Source organism: Ruditapes philippinarum, unplaced genomic scaffold, assembly GCF_026571515.1.
Source record: "Ruditapes philippinarum isolate M1 unplaced genomic scaffold, ASM2657151v2 ctg7543_1_1_1_1, whole genome shotgun sequence".
Classification (NCBI taxonomy): Eukaryota; Metazoa; Mollusca; class Bivalvia; order Venerida; family Veneridae; genus Ruditapes; species Ruditapes philippinarum.
In genome coordinates, this window is record NW_026856202.1 from 18,978 (window position 1) to 42,328 (window position 23,351).

Genomic DNA, 23,351 nt, shown 5'->3' on the forward strand with positions numbered 1-23,351 from the left:
GCACTAAAATATATAAACTGCCCCCCTCAAAAAAAGATCAATATCAGTAGAAAGGATTATGCAATATAATTTTGTATATGTATGTATACAGTCTTATAGAAAAAAACATACTTGTGGGGTTATCTAATGGGGGTACTTATTCAGTTGTTGATTCAGGTCATGGCTTACGGGCTGCAACCCCCCACCCACAGCTCAGCCAACATATACGTTCATTAGCTGGGCTTGAATATAAATGTGTCAGATTCACGCAATGCATTCGATCGGAACAAATGTTTTCCACTGTTAACGGCTAGGTCCTAGATATTTTAATGCCATTGTTAACATCACAAAATTAAAATTGATACGGCATTAACCTGTTCAAAGGCAAAAATGGTACCAGGATCGATAAAAGTTACCGTTTTTACGACGGCTATGTCATTAATTCCTCTGAAATGTTACACTTTTAGCGACCCATCGAGCAAATAAAAAATTTCTTTATCATGAAGCATTTTATCAAATATACGACAGTCTATTTTATCACTTAACCCTTTACCACATATATACGCGAAACAATGCACTTTCGACCCTCCCCCTGTTTTAGGCCTGAAATAGTGAAAAAATGTCCTTTTTTGCCCAAAACACATGTTTTCGTTTGAGAAATGTTGCTAAAAAAGTGAGCACTTTTTCGGCGCCACCCCCATCCAAAAGATACATCAGGGGGTTGCCAGAAGGGGGATGTGCCCCCTTCTTTTTTTGAGATTAATGTTCCAATAGATGTAGGTTTAGCTCAATAATATGTATGCAAACTTTATTCGCTCATTCAGTTTGCCCAGAATAATTAGTTGTAGTGAAATAAGTAGTTGCAAATGATTCATTCGCACGGATGAACAATACCTTCAGCATGGTTGAAACAATGTTATGAGTATACATATAAATAATATTTATGATATAATCTAAAACTATCATCATTGAGATATATAAACATGCATAGAGCTTTTAGGTCGGAATGTAGAGCATTTCCTAATAAAGACACGAACAGCAATGTCGATATTGTCTTGTCAAGATTATATGGGTACTCAGTAATTATCCTTTACAGAGAAATAAGAATTAAAAAACCGCGGTATATGATATTTAAATCTTACCTAGACATATATTATTTTGTCTGACTTTATAATTTTTAACCTTTATAACAACTGAGAACCTTTGAAATCAAGTTAATACTGTAGGATATTTTTCTTAGCAATGACAATATTTTCTCTCAAATGCTCATCATTTATAAAAGGCGCTTTAATAGACTGTTTACGTATAAATAAGGAAAGAAAAATTTAGTAGCGTTTCACTTCTAATACCCGATAACTAGTAGTTTTATAGGTCGTGAACTTCTTACGCTACACAATTTTAATGAAATCGAAACAAGAAGGTATGTACGTTTTTTTTTCTAGATTTGCCTTTCATGTTTTAAATCTTGTATTTTAGCAAAGCAGGCGACACTTCAGTATGATAACATTATACTGACATGTATAATTGTTATATTGATAAATTATACATTTAATATGTATCCATGAATGGGCTAGAGTCTATAGCCAATGAAAGAAAAATAATGTTCTCAATACAGAGGCGGATACAGAACATGGTTTCCTTGGGGGGGGGGCTGACATATGGGTTGAAGGTTTTGATAAAAATGACGCAACAGGCGAAAAATTGTGCACTTTTGTTTGAAGATTTGGCCAGCATCTTGTTCATTAAAAAAAATTGCAATTTTGATGTGTTTTATAGGTCATCTTATGAGTGGCAATGCACTTTGCTTATATATGTGTATATGATATAGTATGGAATTAAGAAAATATTATAATTGGGGTGGGCCTGGGAGGTGTGTCCCCTCCCATAGACTGAGAAAAATTTGAAATATGAGGTTGAAAATGGTGTTATTTCCTTGACTTTCTAGTGCTGTTTATGGTACCTTTTGGATGATTTTACATCACATTGTATTTTGATGTGTTTTATAGGTCATTTTATGAGTGGCAATGCACTTTGCTTATATGTGTGTATATGATATAGTATGGAATTAAGAAAAAATATATGTAATATATGGGCCTGGGAGGGGTGTCCCCTCCCATAGACTGAGAAAATTTTGAAATATGAGGTTGAAAATGGTGTTATTTCCTTGACTTTCTAGTGCTGTTTATGGTACCTTTTGGATGATTTTACATCACACTGTATTTTGTATGCAAGGTCTTTCAAATAGAATTCCCCTGGTGTTAAGTAGTAAGCATTGTATGCGCGACCGTTGATAAAAATAACTGATTGGATACCAAAAATATTGGTTGTATTTTTAATAGTTCTTCTGTCAAAGAAGTAGCAACTCTATTTTACAATAATTCTTATATTAAAATTACTGTACAAAAGTTATCAAGTGCATGATTCTATTAATGTAATTGTGAAAATATTTTCTTTTAAAACCACTAGGCCCAAAGAAAGATCGTAGATATTGTTCATTACAGGATAGGAGAGAATAACATGTATGTACACAGTAAAGATGTGTGTGATTTAGAATTATAGCCTCTCTCAAACATGTATATAGAATATCTTTTTATCAAGATGCAGTTGTTATATTTTAAAGAATTTCTGTATTTGATTTCATGCGATAAACAACTAAATATTGTACACTTCAGCTTTTAAGAAAGATAAAGATTTAGAATAGATAAAAAATATTTATTCCAGAATGGCAGACAGATCGTTAAAAGACGGTTCGGATGCACATTATGAATTCACGTGTACACCTTGCAGCAAAGACAATATCCGAGAAGAGGCTGACAAGTATTGCCCTGAGTGTCAAGAATATCTGTGTAAAACATGTACAAGATACCATAGTCGACTCAAGGCTTTACAGCAACATAAACTGCTGGATAAAAGTGATGCTAAACAAGGTGTTGTTGTTTCCAGGATTAAATGTCTTTTCCATCCAGACAGAGAAATTGAAATGTACTGCCTTACACATGATATGGTGTACTGTCTCCTGTGTATTGCAACAGAACATAGGTAATGATTGTAGTATATATAATTTTAAAACATATTAGTTACTTTCTTTTATAACGTTTTGTTAATAAAATAGTTGATTAAGTTTCTTAGCCTCCAGTTTGATCATATACAACATTTAGGGATCAAAAATACTTCCGGTAAAATTTGGATTGTGAATGCACATAGGAATATGAAAATTATATTTAAAGAATGTTGATAGATTAGACGCATACTGTCCATTGTAATTAAATCAAAATGGAAAAGTTATTCACTGAAAGGTTTTAGCAAAAGGCACTGTGTACTGTCAATATATTAACATAGATAGTTATTCATTATAAAGCTTGCTAGGGGTTTGGACGGTAGCTTGCAATACCACTACATGAACAGGCCCAATCACACCGACCCTTTTCAGTTTTGCCGTTTTTGGCGGTCTTTAGAGATTCTGCTTTTGCTTTTGTTTGAATCAAAATTGCATATTAAATTGTACCTTAATTACAAATTGTAGGTCTTGTGACGGAGTAAACACAATTGAAGATGTGTCAAAACAATGTGTCACTCAAGCGGAGATTCAATCGCTATTACATGGGACACAAACTGTACAAGACAAGGTGAAGTCACTTACAGTTAAACAGAAACAAAATGTAACTGCAATAGAGAAAGAGAAGGAAGCTATTGAAGGGAAACTAGATGATACAGTGACAAAACTTATGGAACATATTAGAACATTTGAAAGAGAGACAGCAAAATGTTTAAATGATAAATACTCTACATTGAAGGAAGAACTCGTATCTGCTACCATTGTATCAAGTCGCACAGCTGAAAACTTAAAACAAACCAAGGAACAACTGCATACAATTGACAGTCTTGACTTAGAGCAGCAATTTGTCCGAATGAAATTGATGAAGAAAACAGTCCAAGATGCAAACACTTTTATAACAGAAGGTGAGGCAGAAGGTACAAAATTTATCGTTTTTACTGTAAATAAAGAGTTGACGGACATCATCACAAAAACAAATTCTATAGGTGAAGTGACAACTGGAATTGTCCATGAGCAGAAATTGAAACAGAGGCAGTACAAAATAAAGTCAACGAAAGAGATCAATGTGAAGCTGAGTAATGACAAATTGGAAGGTTACATATCTGATATCTGCAGACTTCCTGATGGTACGATCCTTCTGACTGATTGTTACAATAACAAAGTGAAAAGACTCAACACTAATGATAGTGTAGAAAACGTCTATGATTTTGATACAAGAACTACAGGTATATGTAGTGTTAGTAACAGTGAAGTGGCTGTGAAATTAAACAACAATAAAATTCAAATATTTTCCGTTGGCTCATCTCTGTCCAAAGGAAGGACAATAGATATACAACACGGTGGACAGTTAGGATTAACAATGTTTTGTGGTGATCTATGGTCATCAGCCTCAAATGATGTTAATGTATACAGTACTTCATCTAATCTTGTTAAATCTATTGTCAATGATCAAAACGGGAAGTCTATATTTAAATCCTGTGTTCAGAATATAGCTGCCGATCCTGACAAAGTGATCGTGACAGATTGCTCTGATGGAGCTGTTTGCCTTAACAAGGATGGTATGGTCATTAGAGAGCTGAGAGACAGTAGATTGAAGTATACCGCAGGTGTATGTGTAGCCGATGACGGAACGGTATTTCTATGCGGATTCGCATCTAACAACATCGTTATGTTCGATAGTGATGGTAATAGTCTCGGAGAACTGATTGGGAAAGACTCTGGCTTGAAAAAACCAGTCAGTATGTGCTTCGACGGGACAAAAAATAGGTTAATTGTTGGATTGCTCAACAAAGACACCCTATTTGTATTTGAATTTGCTTAAGATAGATCGCAAAACTTTAAACTTCTAACCGGTAAATTCCTTAAAAGAAATTTCTGCTGGATTGAGATGTTTTACAATCTTAAGAAATAAATCTAATGTATTTATTGGCTATAGATGCGAAATAACTATCAATATTGTTTAGTACTTAGTTTATATTGATGTTTTCAATAAACTGACAAACTCGTGTCATAAAATCAATATGTGAATTATTTAAAATGTTATTTGCATGCAACATTGTTATAGTCTTTCGATACTCATGCGTTAGTCCTAAACGCTGTTTAGAAAATAGAAACGTTAATTGAAAATATGTTTTATAACTTTTGTAGAACAATCTTTTTAACTCTATTATATCATTCTTCTATAAACAAGATATAATGCCTGTCAGTTATACATGATATGATATAAAATCTTTCTCAAATTGTGTCATTTGTTGCAATTAAATTAAAAATTAGAACTCTGTAAGGGATAGACTTTGAGAAATTTTTGAAGATGATGCAAAAGGAACATGTATTATTCTTAAACGTTTTATGCTTTAACTGAACATGTATTAAATTTACATGTGTATATGCAGATTGATTTTGTGTGATGAATGTAAGAAAATTTTAGTAATCATGATGTTAAGTTAGATTGTTATGTAAATATGTTCGAAAAGTCGGAACATTACTGTAGGTTGGAAATTTTATCTTCGTTTATATTCACGAAAGGAATACAATAATTTTATATACATTTTGTCAAATTCAAAAATGATACTTACAATAACATGCTATAAACATATTTGCCATTTTTTAAATTCAAGAAAAATACTTGTACAACTCGTATTTGACAAGAATTATCATGAGTAATAATCAAGTAATGAATGAAATCATACCATTTTTCCAAGAACAACAATAATTACAATTAACGTATCAACTATGAAAAAAATAAGATGTGTCATGCCTACGTATTATGTAGTTAATGTTTATATGCTATCTGATAGTAAGAATATAAATTGTATGTATACAATTTCATGTTTAATAAAGTATATGTATGTATGCGTGCATGTGTGTGTGTGCTAAATGAAGTGGTAGAAGTTACCTAGTATGCATAATTAGTTTTGTTTTCATTATTTTCTTGATAATGAATTGTTATATGTTCGTTTTACAGTCCAAACAAACTGTAAACCTTCTTGAAATAAAAACAATCATAAAAAGAGCCGTGATCGAAAATCAAACTCAGACCGCTAAACCGCAACTGGCAACAGAGATATTCACTGTGCCATGGAGGCATTTGAATTTTACGAATTTGAAAAAAGACATATAGGTGTATTAAACACGCCTTATTTAAATTCTTTCTTGGTTTCAAGTGACGAATTAAAAACGTATCTTTTTATATCAAATATGTTTACATTCTTTTTGAATAGTTAAATATTTTGATCTTCAATACAATATATGTCAAAACATTTTTTTTAAAACAAAATAGAGAGTGAGATAGTTAGAACAAGCGGATTTCTCTGAAAGAGTGGCAATATTAATTGTTTTTAGGAGAAATTCAAATTTAACTAGAACGGTGGTTAAGGTGAAAACAAAAAAGGGGTTATCATTGACATTAACAGCTCACCTATATGCCATAGAAAAAGTGATAATTTCTTTGATGTAGATGCAAGTGACTAGTCAACATATAAGGTCAAACAGACTCACACACAAAGTTGAAGATTGTAACTTTAGACAAATGGGACACTTGAAGAACTGAAAGAGTTTCACTAAGCAATGCATTTGTCAACTTTGAAAGGTCTTTGCCTTGTGAATTCTAAGGAGGACGTGTATCTTTTCAATTTAACAATTTATGCAATATCATTTCTTTTTACCCCAGTGGCATGATTTATTTATTTTTGTAGAGGTCCACTAGAAAATGTTACATGTTAAATATATGGAAATAAAGTTAACATGCTTACCATTTAAAGGATCAAATTTTCTTCGACTGAAATACAAAAAAACTGACTTTATTTCCAAATTATTGACAAAATGGTACGACATTTTATGTATGTAATTAAAACTGATATTTTGCTGGTGAAATAAATTCTATACAATGTACATTTTTGTATTTTTTGTATTGTAAATACTTTCAATTTGGTATACACGTGTGTTATTTAAGCAGAATACTATTAAGATAAAAATGTATAACATGAAATCAGAACTCATTCAGTTTGATATTTCTTCTTACTTTTCACAATCAAATACTGTATTAAAATTGGGTGACTTCAAGGGCAGGAAGCGGGACAAATGTATAATTAAATTAAACAAGAGCCACCGCCGAGCGGGGGCAACGCTCGACTTTTTACTTTTTCTAAACGCAAACATAGAAAGGTTTGAACATATCTTAACGTTTCCTTTTTATAAAATTAGTTGGTCTGTCTTGTCACATTAGTTTTGTTTATATATTTTGTATATATATATGAATAGAAACATTACGCAATTTCTAAAAATAGCAACATGACGCAATTTCTAAAAATAGCAACATGACGCAATTTCTAAAAATAGAAACAATGACGCAATTTCTAAAAATAGACACAATGACGCCATTTCTAAAAATAGAAACAATGACGCAATTTCTATAAATAGAAACAATGACGCAATTTCTAAAAATAGAAACAGTGATGCAATTTCTATAAATAGCAACAATGAAGCAATTTCTAAAAATAAAAACAGTGACGCAATTTCTAAAAATAGCAACAATGACGCAATTTCTATAAATAGAAACTATGACGCAATTTCTGAAAATAGCAACAATGACGCAATTTCTAAAAATAGCAACAATGACGCAATTTCTATAACTAGCAACAATGACGCAATTTCTAAAAATGGCAACAATGACGCAATTTCTAAAAATAGAAACAATGACGCAATTTCTAAAAATCGCAACAATGATGCAATTTCTATAAATAGAAACAATGACGCAATTTCTAAAAATAGAAACAATGACGCAATTTCTAAAAATAGCAACAATGACGCAATTTCTAAAAATAGCAAAAATGACGCAATTTCTAAAAATAGCAACAATGACGCAATTTCTAAAAATAGCAACAATGACGCAATTCCTAAAAATAGAAACAATGACGCAATTCTATAAGTAGAAACAATGACGCTATTCTTGTTGTTGTTGTTGTAAATATATATATATACACACACACACACACACACACACCAATAAATATATAATTATGGTCATTTAATGCACAAATCTGAGAAAATCCAGTAATTTAACCTTCAAGGTCAAGGTTATTAAAGAGCCCAAGCAAATTTGGGTTTGATAAACAACGAGGTCTGGTCCTTAAGAATGTTCTGTTATAATATGAAGTTGATCCCTTCAATAATAGCAAAGTTACAGTCAGTTACCGCCATAACAATGAAAATTTCAATAATTTGACCTTCAAAGACAATGTCATTAATGAGTGAAGGTCAAGGTCTTTCGGTATATTTTTAACAGTTATCTTTGAAGATTATTATGTTCAAGTTTCAAGACAATTCATTCAAAAATAACAAAGTAACAGCCAATAATAGCCAAAAAAATGAAAATTTCAATAATTTGACCTTCAAAGTCAAGGTCATTTATAAGTGAAGGTCAAGGTCTGGCGGGTTATTTTTAAGGGATATCCTTGAAGATTATTATGTTCAAGTTTGAAGACAATCCATTCAAAAATAACAAAGTTACAGCCAATAACAGCATGAACAAGTAAAAAATTGGACTTTTAACCTTGAAGGTCAAGGTCATTTATGGATGAAAGTCAAGGTTAGTGTGGTCTACTGAAAGGTCTTGTCCCAAGGGTTGTTGTGGCCAAGTATGAAGACAATACACAAAAAAATAAAAAAGTTATGATCCAGGTACAAGTTTGCGGACGGGAACGGCAACGGCAACGCCGACCTGACTATAACAATACCTCTACTTTTTTTTTCAAAAAAAAAAAGTCGAGCTAAAAATGAACGACATTCGGCAGGCAATAAAATCGTTCCACCATTTTACACTAAAAATTTGGTTCCACCATTGTACTCATATTTTAAAAAAGTGTACGACTCCGTTATATAACTTTATAATTGATGGAAATTGTTTAAGACAGACTTACAATTGTGCGAAAGATGTTATTGCCAATTTTGCTCCTCAAAATGCATTTCAATCACTGAAAGTACCTGTTACCTCATTGTACTCAACACCCAAAACAACTTTTTCGACTCGACTTTCAGGCCTTAACAAAGAGAGCTACAAAGTAAGCAATAATAGAACAGTATGAGGTTTTTATACAGGTGTTCCGTGCGGCCTAGTTTTACATATAAATTTAAAGTTAACTGTAGGCTTTATATCATAATGGAATAAATATATTTCTTCTTATTACAAAAAGTTATAATTGTTAACATAAATTCCAAGTTCAAGGGGGAATAATTCTGGAAAATGTCACACTAGAGTCCTGGACCTTGTCACATAACATGTGTGTAATGATAAGAAATGTATATTTGAAGTTTGAAGTAGGCCCCTTAAAAAGTAAAGAAGTTATAATATTTCTTAAAGAAAATACTTAGTTCAATGGGAGATAAATCTGAAAATATAAGAGTTATGAACCTTGTCACATAAGATGTGGTTAGTGATAAGGAATATGTATTTGAAGTTTGAGGTAGACACCTTAATGGGGAGATAATTTTTGTAATATTGGTGCTAGAGTCATGAACCTTGCCACATAAGATGTGGTTAATGATAAGGAACATATGAAATATTAAAAAAATAAAAAAGTTACAGTAAAAAAAGTATTTCTAAGGAAAGTTTAAGGGGGAGATAAATAGGAAAATATTGGTGCTAAAGTTATGAACCTTGTCATACAAGATGTTGTTAATGATAAGGAACATATATTTGAAATATGAAGTTGATCCCTTAAGAAATAAAGAAGTAACATTAAGAAATAATATTTTTAAAGAAAATTCTGAGATCAAGGGATGATAATCTTAATATATTTGTGCTAGGGTTATGAACCTTGTCACGTAAGATGTTGTTGATGATAAGGAACATATATTTTAAGTTTGAAGTTAATACCTTAAGAAATGAAAAAGTTATAGTAAAAAATATTTTACTGCATCAAAACTTTGATCTGAAATCTGGAAGCGGGCGAGTAGGACAGCTCTCCATATACTTCGTTAATGCTATATAGTCGAGCTAATGATACATAAAAATCATTAGCAAGGCAGTAGGAAATCCCCAGGTAAGGCAGAAAATGTCGCATATATCTTTTCAACAGAGGTAACGTTCGATTCTTCGAATTTTCTGGAGCATTTTCTGGAACACGGAATATTGTCTTGCACGTTTTTTTCTCACAATGTTCCATTGTTTTTATATTTTGCATGATATATTTAACCCTTGATGCTATTGTATCTCTATGATAATAAATATGTTTACACAAATGCACAAATTAAATTATCAGTAAGTGTACTATTATCTGAATGACCGATGGTCAGTTATAACCATAAAACTATTGAATATAGAACAGTTTTATTCTCAGTACTAGTGCAATTGTTTACATGTTAAAGCATTCTATAAAGTCTACACCGAGTTTAACCCATGTGACTAGAGAGCATATCATATTAACAGTAAATTCATTAGTAACCTATTACTAAGATTTTACCCTCTGCTTTCGTTGACATCAAAATCAATATATTTTTTTTCGTAGATGATTACTGTGGTAATTGGTGCAATTATCCGAGGGTCAAGAGATGGAGGCGCATAGGAATTTTAGTTGTCACAATCTCTCAAATAGCGTCCATTTCAATTATTAAATGATCCGAAAAACACGTCATGGTATGGAACATAATTAATGCATTGATTCTATCTTGTACGATGACATTTGAATTTGCATTATGCTTGATTTCGTCTTGCTTTATTATATTTGAAATATGCATTATTATTAATTCCATTTTGCATTATAACATTTAAACTTGCGTAGTGACTATAATTCTTTCATTGAGAGATAACCATTGAACTTGCTCAAGCCATTTATCGTGCTGTTTTGGGATTTTAAAATGTTCACGTCATATTTCTTTATGTATAAGCTACTTTTCTCCATGCTCTATACAAACTATTTACGGTTAAATTCATTTTTGTATTAAAAATCGACTTTTTTTATTCTCTACTTCCATTTGTTCACCGACAATTACATGATGGATTTTGGTAAACGAAACTTAATTATAAGATTTATTGCTCGCATGGCGTGATTACTGTTAGCTTTCGCTGATTTCCATTATTCAGTGTTTATGCTAAATAAAGTTCAGTGTCTGATGCTTTGTGGATCATGTTTGATCATCTGACAATGTATATACCCAATTTAAACAATGTATAGCAATTGTGAACTGTTAAAGGGCGACAATTCTATTATCGAGCTCTCATCGGAATTTTCTGTACAGGAACTGCGGTGAACATACAACGGTTTTTTTGTCGAACATATAAATACGTAGCAAGCACTAAATATATAAACTGCCCCCCCCCCCCCCAAAAAAAAAAAAAGAAAAAAAAAGATCAATATCAGAAGAAATGATTATGCAATATAATTTTATATATGTATGTATACAGTATAATAGAAAAAAATACTTCTGGGGTTATTAAATGGGGGTACTTATTCGGTGGCTGATTCAAGGCTCTGCCAGAATATACGTTCATGAGCTGGGCTGGAATATAAACGTTTCAGATTCACCCAATGCATTGGATCGGAACAAATGTTTTCCACTGTTGACGGGCTAGGTCCTAGATATATTTAAGCCATTGTTACCATCACAAATTAAAAAATTACTCGGCATTAACCTGTTCAAAGGCAAAAATGGTACCAGGATCGATAAAAGTTACCGGTTTTTTTCTGACGTCTATGTCATTAATTTCTCTGAAATGTAACACTTTTAGCGACCCATCAAGCAAACAAATACTTTCTTTATCATGAAGCATGTTATACATTTTATTAAATATACGACGGTATATTTTATCACTTAATCATATTTATTTCATACACAAATACGTGCATTTCGATGCTCGTGTTAAAATAAAATTCATATATAATAACAAAAGGAATATCTATTTTCAAGTAAATCTAACACTGGCACATATGATACAAACAGCACTTGGTCAATAGAAACTAGATTTGTTATTTTATAACGTAATGAAACAATAAGTAGTTTTAGCGAAATAATTTAAAATAGTTCAAAATTCAAGTAACCTGTATTTAAAAAACATGAATGTAGAGGAATTTGTTTTAGTTTCGGAGGTGAATTCAGGTCTAATTATCATTGTTCATTTTACTCAGCATTAAAATAGAAAACGGGTTATAATTTTCTTTTTCAGGATAGCAAATGACACGTTTACTAAGCCTTTCATTCAATAAAATCAAATTAAATAAAATAACAATAAAATCAAAGTGGTGAAAGCACTTGATCCGTCGGACAATAAAAGTGAATTCCGCAAATGGTGTCACAAAGGGCCAGACATCAGACATGTTGCACTAAAATTTTGTATATTTACAAATGGCAGTAAAAACTCCTTTCCAGAGTTTTGTAGGGCTTGGATAGAGGCCTCCAATTATGATCTCAAGACATGTATTAGGTTTCATGTAATGTTTACAGTTTTCGTTCGCATATCTTAAAGTTTTAATGAATAACACCAGTACATACATGTCGGTCTGAAAATTAGTGTTGCTTGGAAAACTTTAACCACGAATTTTCACTAAGACTAAATCTATGTTAGATTCACGGGGTTCAGAGAGTGACCCCAATTATGATCTCCCAAGCATATACATTTGTGTTTGAATTCAAATTACTGCAAAACTTGTTCTAAAAATGGATGTTACACAATAAGGCTTGAAGGTTAATTGATATGTCGGGACTGGAAATCATTTTTTGAGATTAATGTTCCATTAGCTCAATAATATGTACGCAAACTTTAAGATCATTCGCTCACTCTGTTTGCACAGAATAATTAGTTGTAGTGAAATAAGTAGTTGCAAATGATTCATTCACACGGATGAACCTTCAGCATAGTTGAAACAATGTTATGAGTATACATGTAAATGATATTTACGATACATGTATAATCTAAAACTATCATCATTGAAAAATATAAACATGCATAGAGCTTTTATGTCGGAATGAAGAACACTTCCTAATAAAGACACGAACACCAACATCGTTATTGTCTTGTCAAGATTATATGGGTACTCAGTAATTGTCTTTTACAGAGAAATAAGAATTAAATAAACCACGTCATATGGTATTTTAATCTTACCTAGACATATATTATTTTGTCTGACTTAATAATTTTTAACTCTAATAACAACTGTGAACCTGTGAAATATAGTTAATACTGTAAGGGACTGTGAATGTTTATCAACTAAATTACTTTTAGGACCTTGTAATGGATATATCAGTTTAAAACAAATAATGTTTTATGACAATATGAACATCAAACTAGCATAATTTATTGACAAATGAGGTAATACTTTCAGTCAATGCTTAAAACTTACCTGCCAGGATTCCTGAACTTTACCTGTCAGGATTCCTGAACTTGCCTCAGCCATTCATATTTGCTGATTTTATGTGTTTAGATAATTTTCTGGTAAATGGAGGAATGAGGCATTAGGACTATATAGGAAATGAAGGAGATTTATACTTCAAGAAATGATGAATTTACTTACTTTGTTTATCCTGGTATCAAAATGGCCAACAAGAGTTGTCTACCTTGATTCAAAACTTAAGATGCATATATTTTCATAAACATATACAAATACTTACCATTTTACATGTAAGAACAAAGAATGTAATCTTTATTTACCTAAGACTTAAGTTAATTTCCAAATATTTAGCTGGTATTGCTGTATTTCATAATAATTTTGATGACCAGTATGACCTCTAAGTTTGTCAGGAGGGAAAATTCAAATTCCTGGCACTAGAATCTTTTTATATCAACAGTTCATTTTCCTAAGCTAGAACTATTATTATTTTTGGTCCAGATTTTTAGTACATTGAGTTAAGCATGTAATTCAAGTGTTCATTGCATATTTTGTTATTTGTTTACCATGTAAATTTACATTTTTCTAAATTATTCTTGTCAAGATGGCCGCCATTTAAGAAATTCCTGTCTTTCCTGCCAGTCTGCCAGGACAAATGGGTCATTATGATTGGTCAGTTTTGACAGTCCTGGCATGTTCAGAGTCTATATAAGTAGCCATGCCAGGCTGTCTTCACTTTTCTTTTTGGCTCCAAATCCTGACAGTCGTGAAAACTAGTGACAACTTAATAAATTGGTAATTTTCTTATTTTATACAACTGTCTATTATTTGTTATGAATATCTGGTGCTCTTCAGAGTTGAAAAAAGGGATTTTGGAACTTTGTTATCAATAAAAGTTATTATTTTCAACAGTTTTGACTTAGCTTACAATACTGTAGGATATTTTTCTTAGCAATGTCAATATTTGTTCTCTCAAATGCTTACATGTATCATTTATGAAAGTCGCTTTTATAGTCATTTTTCCAAAAAAGGGAAGGAAACAATTTAGTTGCATTTCACCTCTAATACCTGATAACTAGTAATTTTATAGGTCGTGCACTTCTTACACTACACAATTTTAACGAAATCGAAACAAGAAGGTATGTATTTTTCTAGATTTGTTTTTCGATGTTTTAAATCTTTTACACCTAACTGGTAAAGAGCAGTATGATATTGTTATTTATAGACAAATTCTGTATACTGATATGTGTAATTGTTTTTTTTTCCATAAATATTATACATGTACATACATGAAATAATTTTCTCATTTAATATGTACATTCATGGGCTAGAGTCTCTAAATTATTTCATGTATCTGTAAGAAATAAACTTAACATAATTATGCACACACATATTTAAGTGTGATATAAAATTTTCTTATTTCTAGATTTGATTTTGAAATAGAGAAATAGAATAAAATCTCTTACACAAGTTGAAACACGGACAGTGAATGGGACATCAGAATTAATTATTGAATATTATCCGAAATGTTATTCGTAAATATTGTTCAATAATGCAATGTTATCATAAGCCTTTAAAAGAACAAACAAAATGTATGCTTGCTACTTATTTGGGTTATTTATAAGGAGAAATATTAGATAAGAAATCAAATAATTTAGTGCCTCATTACCATTTACACCGTATTACGATCACGTGATTTGAGATAACATAAATAAGGGTGTATCAGGTTATTAAGTCAATTTTTAAAGCCGAAACAAGGCAAACGTAAGCATTTATATTTAGTCTTCTTATTTATAATTAAATTATGCATTCTATAAAATCACAAGACTGTACAAAATGGCAAAATGTAATAATATTATCTGTCATAAGATTAGTTTTACTAAAACTCACACTAAATCATAAACACACAGATAAAAGGTAACATGAGTTTAAAAAAATTGCTTATGATCAGTGTATAATACATGACAAAAGTTCATAAAAAAGGCTGTACGGGGAATTATCGAGTGCATTTTACAATAAATCTTATGTTAAAATACCTGTACAAGGAATAAGCAAACAGTAATTCTTATATTAAAATAAATGTACAAGGAATTATCAAGTGCATGATTCTATTTATGGAATCTTGAAAATATTTTCTTTCAAAATCACTGGTCTCCAAGAAGAATAGTAGATATTGTTTTTAACAGGATAGGAGAGAATAAAATGTATGTTCACAGTAAATATTTTGGATATCAACCTCTCTCAAACATGGACATTGATACATTGTATATATCTTTTTTTATCAAGATTCAGTTGCTATATTGTAAAGAATTTCAGTATTAAATTACATTCGATAAACAACTGAATATTGTACAGTTCAGCTTTCAAGAAAGATATAGACTTAGAATAGATAACAAAATATTTATTTCAGAATGGCAGAGGGAAGTAATTTTCAATCGTTAAAAGATGGTTCTGATGCAGATTTTGAATTCACTTGTACACCCTGTACAAGATACCATAGTCGACTTAATGCTACACAGCAACATAAACTGCTGGATAAAAGCGATGCTAAACAAGGTGTTGTTATTTCCAGGATTAAATGTCTTTTCCATCCAGACCGAGAAATTGAAATGTACTGCCTTAAACATGATATGGTGTACTGTCTCCTGTGTATTGCAACAGAACATAGGTAATGAATCTAGTATATATAATTATAACACATATTAGTAATTTTCTTTGATGACGTTTTGTTAATTTAATGGTTGATTAAGTTCCTCTGTAAATAAGATAAAACTAGCCTCCAGTTTTATCATATACAGCATATTTGAAGAACATTTTGGGACCACAAATACTTCCGGGAAAATTTTCAATTATGACGTACATAGGAATATGAAAGTTATATTTAAAGAATGATGAAAGATTAGCCGCATACTGTTCATTGTAACAAAATCAAAATGGAAAAGTTAATTACTGAAAGGTTTTACCAAAGGGACTGTGTATAACATAAATATTTATTCATGATAAAGCTTGCTGGGGACTTGGACGGTAGCTTTCAATACTACTAAATGAACAGGCTCAATCACACCGACCCTTTTCAGTTTTGTTGTTTTGGGCGTTCTTTAGAGAGTCTCTTATTGCTCTTTTTTTAATCAAAATTGCATAGTAAATTATACCTTCATAACAAATTGTAGGTCTTGTGAGGGAGTAAACAAAATTGAAGATGTGTCAAAACAATGTGTCACTCAAGCGGAGATTCAATCGCTATTAGATGGGACACAAACTGTACAAGACAAGATGAAGTCACTTACAGTTAAACAGAAACAAAATGTAACTGCAATAGAGAAAGAGAAGGAAGCTATTGAAGTGAAACTTGATGATACAGTGACAAAACTTATAGAACATATCAGAAAATCGAAAAGAGAGACAGCAAAATGTTTAAATGATAAATATTCTACATCGAAGGAGGAACTCGTATCTGCTATCAGTGTATCAAGTCGCACAGCTGAAGACTTAAAACAAACCGAGAAACAACTGCATACAATTGACAGTCTGGACTTAGAGCAGCAATTTGTCCGGATGAAATTGATGAAGAAAACAGTCCAAGGAGCAAACACTTTAATAACAGAAGGTGAGGCAGAAGTTACAAAATTTATCAATTTTACTGTAAATAAAGAGCTGACGGACATCATCACAAAAACAAATTCTATAGGTGAGGTGCATGTGACAACTGGAATTGTCGGTGAGCAGAAATTGAAACAGAGGGAGTACAAAATAAAGTCAACGAAAGAGATCAATGTGAAGCTGAGTTATGACAAATGGGAATGTTGCATATCTGATATATGTAGACTTTCTGATGATACGATCCTTTTGACTGATTATTACAATAACAAAGTGAAAAGACTCAACAGTAATGATAGTGTAGAAAACGTCTATGATTTTCATGCAAGAACTACAGGTATATGTAGTGTCAGTAACAGTGAAGTGGCTGTGAAATTAAACAATAATAAAATTCAACTTTTTTCCGTTGGCTCATCTCTGTCCAAAGGAAAGACAATAGATATAAAAAACGGTGGACAGTTTGGATTAACAATGTGTTGTGGTGATCTATGGTCATCAGCCTTAAATGGTGTTAACGTTTACAGTACAACATTTGATCTTGTTATATCTACCGTCAAAGATCAAAACGGGAAGTCTATATTTAAATCCTCAGTTCAGCATATGGCAGTCACTACTGACACAGTGATCGTGACAGATAGCTCTGATGGAGCTGTTTGTCTTAACAAGCATGGTGTGGTCATTAGAGAGATGAGAGACAGTAGATTGAAGTATACTCGAGGTGTATGTGTAGCTGATGATGGAACGGTATTTCTATGTGGATATCAATCACAAAACATCGTTATGTTCGACAGGGATGGTAAATGTCTCGGAGAACTAATGGGGAAAGATTCTGGCTTGTATACACCAGTCAGTATGTGCTTCGATGGGAGGAGATATAGGTTAATTGTTGGACAGAGCGACAGAAGCATTTTATTTGTAATTGAATTTGATTGCTAAAAAGTCGCAATACTATCAACTCCAACTGATAATAAAATAAAACTTTGATTAAATTCTGATATCAACTATCTTAAGAAATAACTTTTCTCAGTGAATGGCTATAATTGCTAAATTGGCATCAATGCTGTTAAGTATTTGATTGATATTGAAGGCGTCTATCATGTTAACTCTTACAAGAAAAACGAATTATTTAAAATGCTATTTACATGCACATTGGTTTTATTCTTTTGATGACATGTGTGAGTACTTATCGCTGTATAGAAAATAAAAAAATACGAGTAAACATTTAAAATATAATAAAATTCTTTGAAGCATCATTTTTTATTGCTCTATGAACAAGATAGAATGTTTGTCAATTAAATATTATATGATACAAATTCTTGTTAAAATTATATGATTTGTTTCAATTAAATTAAAAAAATAGAACTCTGTAATGGATATATTTTGCGAAATATTTGACTTTGATACAAAACGGACATTTATTTTTCCTTATCGTTTTAGGGTTTAAATGAACATGTATCAAATAACACATGACTTTTTGCATATCCGGATTTAATTTTTGTGATGAATGTAAGAAAATTTTGATAGTCGTGATGTTAAAATAAATTGTTATGTAAATATGTTCGAAATGTCGGAACATTATTGTAGATTCGTTAATATTCACGAAAGGAATACAATAATTTTGTCAAATTCACAAATGTTACTTACATGCTATAGACTTTGTTGCCATTTTTTAAATTCCAAGAAAAATACTTGTACAACTCGTATTTGACAAGAATAATATGGAGTAATAATCAAGTAATGAATGAAATGATACCATTTTATCCAGAACAACAATAATTACAATTAACGTATCAACTATGAAAAGTAAGATGTGTCACGCCTACGTGTTATGAAGTAATGTTTATATACTATCTAAATCATATGAATATAAATTCATATTAAATAAAGTATATGTATGTATACGTACGTGCGTGAATGTGTGTGTGTGTGTGCTAAATAAAGTGGTAGAAGTTACCCCGTATGCGTAATTAGTTTTGTTATTTTCTTGATGAGAAATCGTTATACGTTCGTTTTACATCCCAAACAAACTGAGAACTTTCTTCAAATAAAAAAATCATAAAAAGAGCCGTGTTCGAGAATCAAATCAAATCATCATTAATCTGGCCACAAAGATATGCACTGTCCTATGGAAGCATTTGAATTTCGCGAATTTGAAAAATGACATAAAGGTGTATTATACACGCCTTATTTAAATTCCTTCTTCATTTCAAGTTACGAATAAACAAAAATCTCTCTATATATAATCTGTATACATTCTTTTGTATAGTTAAATATTTTGAGCTTCAATACAATATAAATATATCGAAACATTTTTTTAACAAAATAGATAGTTAAAACAAACAAACGGATTTCTCTGAAATACATGTATATGGCAATATTAATTGTTTTTCGGAACAACATTTGAGTGACCTTAAAATTTAACTAGAACGGCGGTTAAGGTGAAAACAAACAAGACATTAATCGCTCACTTAAATACCTTTATTAGAAAAAGTTATAATTTCTTTGATGTAGAAGCAGGTGAATAGTTCACATTCAAGGTTACCGAGAAAATGGTATGACATTTTATGTATGTAATTAAAACTGATGTTTTGCTGTTTAAATAAATTCTATATACTGTACATTTTTGTATTGTAAATATTTTCAAATTGGTATACACGTGTGTTATCAAAGTAGAATAATATTAAGATGAGAATGTATAACAAGCAACCCGAATTCATTCAATTTCATACTTCTTCTTACTTTCACTTTCAAATAAAGTATTATTATATTACTATATTTGCATAACTTCAAGGACAGGAAGCGAGAAAAAAGTATAATTTAATGAAAAAAAAAATATGGACGACATTGGGCAGGGGCAATAAAATCGTTCCACCATTATACTCATTAAATTTGGTTCCACCATTGTACTCGTTTTTTAAAAAGATGTACAACTTTCGTTATGCAACATTACAAATGATGGAAATTGTTCATGACAGACAAACTTACAATTGTGCGCAAGATGTTATTGCCAATTTTGCTCCTCACTGAAAATACATGTTACCCAATTGTACTCAACACCCAAACAACGTTTTCCAATTTTCAGGCCTAAAACACAGAGAGAAAGTTACAAAGTAACCAATAACAGAAACAGTATGAGGTTTTTATACAGGTGTTCCGTGCGGCCTATTTTTACATATAAATTAAACGTTAACTGTTTTACCGTTTTACCGAACTTTATGAGCCCATTGTACAATTTTGGTCACATGATCATCCTAGGTGTACCTTACAACAGCATTAGCTTGTATAGGTTCATTTTATCTGGGTTTTTCCATTTGAAACAAAAGTGAAAAGGCACAAGAGAAAAGTGCATATGTTGTTTTTGTTTGTTTGTTTTTTGTTTTCTGATTTCTATTAAAAGAAATATGAAATTGCGATAAAACAACAGTTATAATATATGGAATTCGTTAGTTACGGGGGTATAATATTTGCTGGTATGACATCTCGGAATGTTTCTGCAAAAGAAATTGTCTCGGCCTAACGGCCTCGACATTTTTTTTAGCAATAACACACTTCGATGTCGCTCCTACTAGTGTTATATCCTCGCAACTAACTCGTTTTATATAAATTAGCTATTACATAACAAAATGATACATAAAAAATCATTGCAATATATGCAAAGCAGTAGAAATTCCCCAGGTCAGACAGAAAATGTCGCATAAAATATGATATATCTTTTCCAACAGCGGTAACGTTATTTTTTTTTAAATTTTCTGGAGCATTTTATGCATTCGGAATATTTTGTTGCACATATTTTTACTCAAAATGTTCCGATGGCTTTATATTTTGCATGATACATTTATTCCTTGATGTTATTTAATCTCTATAGCAAAATGATGTTTACACTGTAAGCAAATTAACTATGAATGCTTAACAAAAATGTTCAGTAAATACATTATAGTTCACATTCAAGGTTACCGAGAAAATGGTATGACATTTTATGTATGCAATTAAAACTGACGTTTTGCTGTTTAAATAAATTCTATATACTGTACATTTTTGTATTGTAAATATTTTCAAATTGGTATACACGTGTGTTATCAAAGTAGAATAATATTAAGATGAGAATGTATAAAAAGCAACCCGAATTCATTCAATTTCATACTTCTTCTTACTTTCACTTTCAAATAAAGTATTATTATATTACTATATTTGCATAACTTCAAGGACAGGAAGCGAGAAAAAAGTATAATTTAATGAAAAAAAAAATATGGACGACATTGGGCAGGCAATAAAATCGTTCCACCATTATACTCATTAAATTTGGTTCCACCATTGTACTCGTTTTTTAAAAAGATGTACAACTTCGTTATGCAACATTACAAATGATGGAAATTGTTCATGACAGACAAACTTACAATTGTGCGCAAGATGTTATTGCCAATTTTGCTCCTCAACTGAAAATACATGTTACCCAATTGTACTCAACACCCAAAACAACGTTTTCCAATTTCAGGCCTAAACACAGAGAGAAAGTTACAAAGTAACCAATAACAGAACAGTATGAGGTTTTTATACAGGTGTTCCGTGCGGCCTATTTTTACATATAAATTAAACGTTAACTGTTTTACCGTTTTTACCGAACTTTATGAGCCCATTGTACAATTTTGGTCACATGATCATCCTAGGTGTACCTTACAACAGCATTAGCTTGTATAGGTTCATTTTATCTGGGGTTTCCATTTGAAACAAAAGTGAAAAGGCACAAGAGAAAAGTGCATATGTTGTTTTTGTTTGTTTGTTTTTTGTTTTCTGATTTCTATTAAAAGAAATATGAAATTGCGATAAAACAACAGTTATAATATATGGAATTCGTTAGTTACGGGGGTATAATATTTGCTGGTATGACATCTCGGAATGTTTCTGCAAAAGAAATTGTCTCGGCCTAACGGCCTCGACATTTTTTAGCAATAACGCACTTCGATGTCGCTCCTACTAGTGTTATATCCTCGCAACTAACTCGTTTTATATAAATTAGCTATTACATAACAAAATGATACATAAAAAATCATTGCAATATATGCAAAGCAGTAGAAATTCCCTAGATCAGACAGAAAATGTCGCATAAAATATGATATATCTTTTCCAACAGCGGTAACGTTATTTTCTTTAAATTTTCTGGAGCGTTTTATTCGGAATATTGTGTTGCACATATTTTTACTCAAAATGTTCCGATGTCTTTATAATTTGTATGATACATTTATTCCTTGATGTTATTTTATCTCTATAGCATTATCGATGTTATTTTATCTTTATAGCAAAAAATGATGTTTACACTGTAGGCCTATTTATTATGAATGCTTAAATGTCCAGTAAATACATTATAATTACCTATTTCTAAGATTACATCCTATGCATTTACTGTTGACATCAAAAGCCAATCTGTATTGTTTTTGTAGAAAATTACGGTAATGGGTTGCAATTTTCCCCGGGGGACCCAGGTTTTCCCCTCAAAAAGATACACGCGCACGGTTTTCAAAATTGACAAACGCGCCCGGCTACTGTGAAGCTCCCAAAGTGGGGAAACGGAAAGCCCACTGGAGAGTTTTCCTCGGGAAAGGGGGCCTCTTTTGGGCCCAAAATTTTGAAAATTTTTTCCCAATGCTTTTGGGGGTATTTTTGATGAAATTAAGACATTTTTTCAAAAAATTTTTGTTTTAAAAAAATTTAAAAAATATTCCCATTAAACTTGAATGTCGGGGGGTTTCCCTCATAATCTAAAATGGCCCTTTTTTATTTTTAAAATTTAAATCCGAAAAACACTCAGGGAAATTTTTAAAATCGTTTGGGCCCAATGACATACGCAAACTCTGCTCATTTTAGAAATTTTAAAAAATTTTTTATTCCCAACTTTTTTTACATAAATACATGTACTTAAGGTTACATTGATAATACAAAAAAACAACAACAACAACAAATATTCACAAACAGATTTATAGTGTAAATGGGTCGCGCTAAAAGTTATAAGAACCTTAGCAACAACCCTCCCCGCAACGTCAGTGTTGAAGATATCATATTTATTTTGGTATTTTTCATACTATTTTTAAAGGCTAGTTAAGAGAAATATTTATTTTATGCTTTTCAGTGGATTACTGATTTATCCGTGAAAATTATATTTGGTAATTTCACAGTGAAAATTATCAAAATATTATTTCACTTTTTTTCAATGACGAAACTACTTTTTAAAAATTTTCCCCATGTGGTACCTCAATTTTATTTTTGCTGACAATTCAGACAATGTCAGGCTGTTTAAAGAAAAAGGAAAGCTGAAATTGATAAATACCTTAAACGTCAAAAGTAATAAAAAGAAGAAAACTTACTTCTATTCATTCAAATTCCAATCACCAAATTTCGTCTCTAAATTT

At 31.2% G+C, this 23,351-nt stretch overlaps 2 protein-coding genes across 3 annotated transcripts; both read left to right on the forward strand.

The window, feature by feature from the left end:
* The first annotated feature begins 1,318 nt into the window (after positions 1 to 1,318).
* Positions 1,319 to 6,906, forward strand: LOC132745763 (uncharacterized). Of its 2 annotated transcripts, XM_060734737.1 has the most exons (3): positions 1,319 to 1,399; positions 2,701 to 3,018; positions 3,503 to 6,906. In XM_060734737.1, the coding sequence occupies exons 2-3, from the start codon at positions 2,702 to 2,704 to the stop codon at positions 4,854 to 4,856; spliced, it is 1,671 nt and encodes a 556-aa protein (XP_060590720.1). In that variant the 5' UTR covers positions 1,319 to 1,399; position 2,701; the 3' UTR covers positions 4,857 to 6,906. The 2 variants fall into 2 exon arrangements, with proteins under 2 accessions (XP_060590720.1, XP_060590719.1); XM_060734736.1 differs by lacking the exon at positions 1,319 to 1,399 and having other exon boundaries at positions 2,557 to 3,018.
* A 7,563-nt stretch (positions 6,907 to 14,469) lies between these two features.
* Positions 14,470 to 19,568, forward strand: LOC132745765 (uncharacterized). Its single transcript, XM_060734738.1, has 3 exons — positions 14,470 to 14,492; positions 15,764 to 16,021; positions 16,524 to 19,568. Exons 2-3 carry the CDS (start codon positions 15,765 to 15,767, stop codon positions 17,884 to 17,886), a joined length of 1,620 nt encoding a protein of 539 aa, XP_060590721.1. The 5' UTR covers positions 14,470 to 14,492; position 15,764; the 3' UTR covers positions 17,887 to 19,568.
* The last annotated feature ends 3,783 nt before the right edge of the window (positions 19,569 to 23,351 follow it).

Bases quoted from the DNA above. Each gene is read 5' to 3' on its own strand.
- LOC132745765 (XM_060734738.1), top strand. From the start codon at position 15,765: ATGGCAGAGGGAAGTAATTTTCAATCGTTAAAAGATGGTTCTGATGCA. The intron at 16,022-16,523 runs GTAATGAATCTA...AACAAATTGTAG, and splicing joins TGTATTGCAACAGAACATAG to GTCTTGTGAGGGAGTAAACA.
- LOC132745763 (XM_060734737.1), top strand. From the start codon at position 2,702: ATGGCAGACAGATCGTTAAAAGACGGTTCGGATGCACATTATGAATTC. The intron at 3,019-3,502 runs GTAATGATTGTA...TACAAATTGTAG, and splicing joins TGTATTGCAACAGAACATAG to GTCTTGTGACGGAGTAAACA.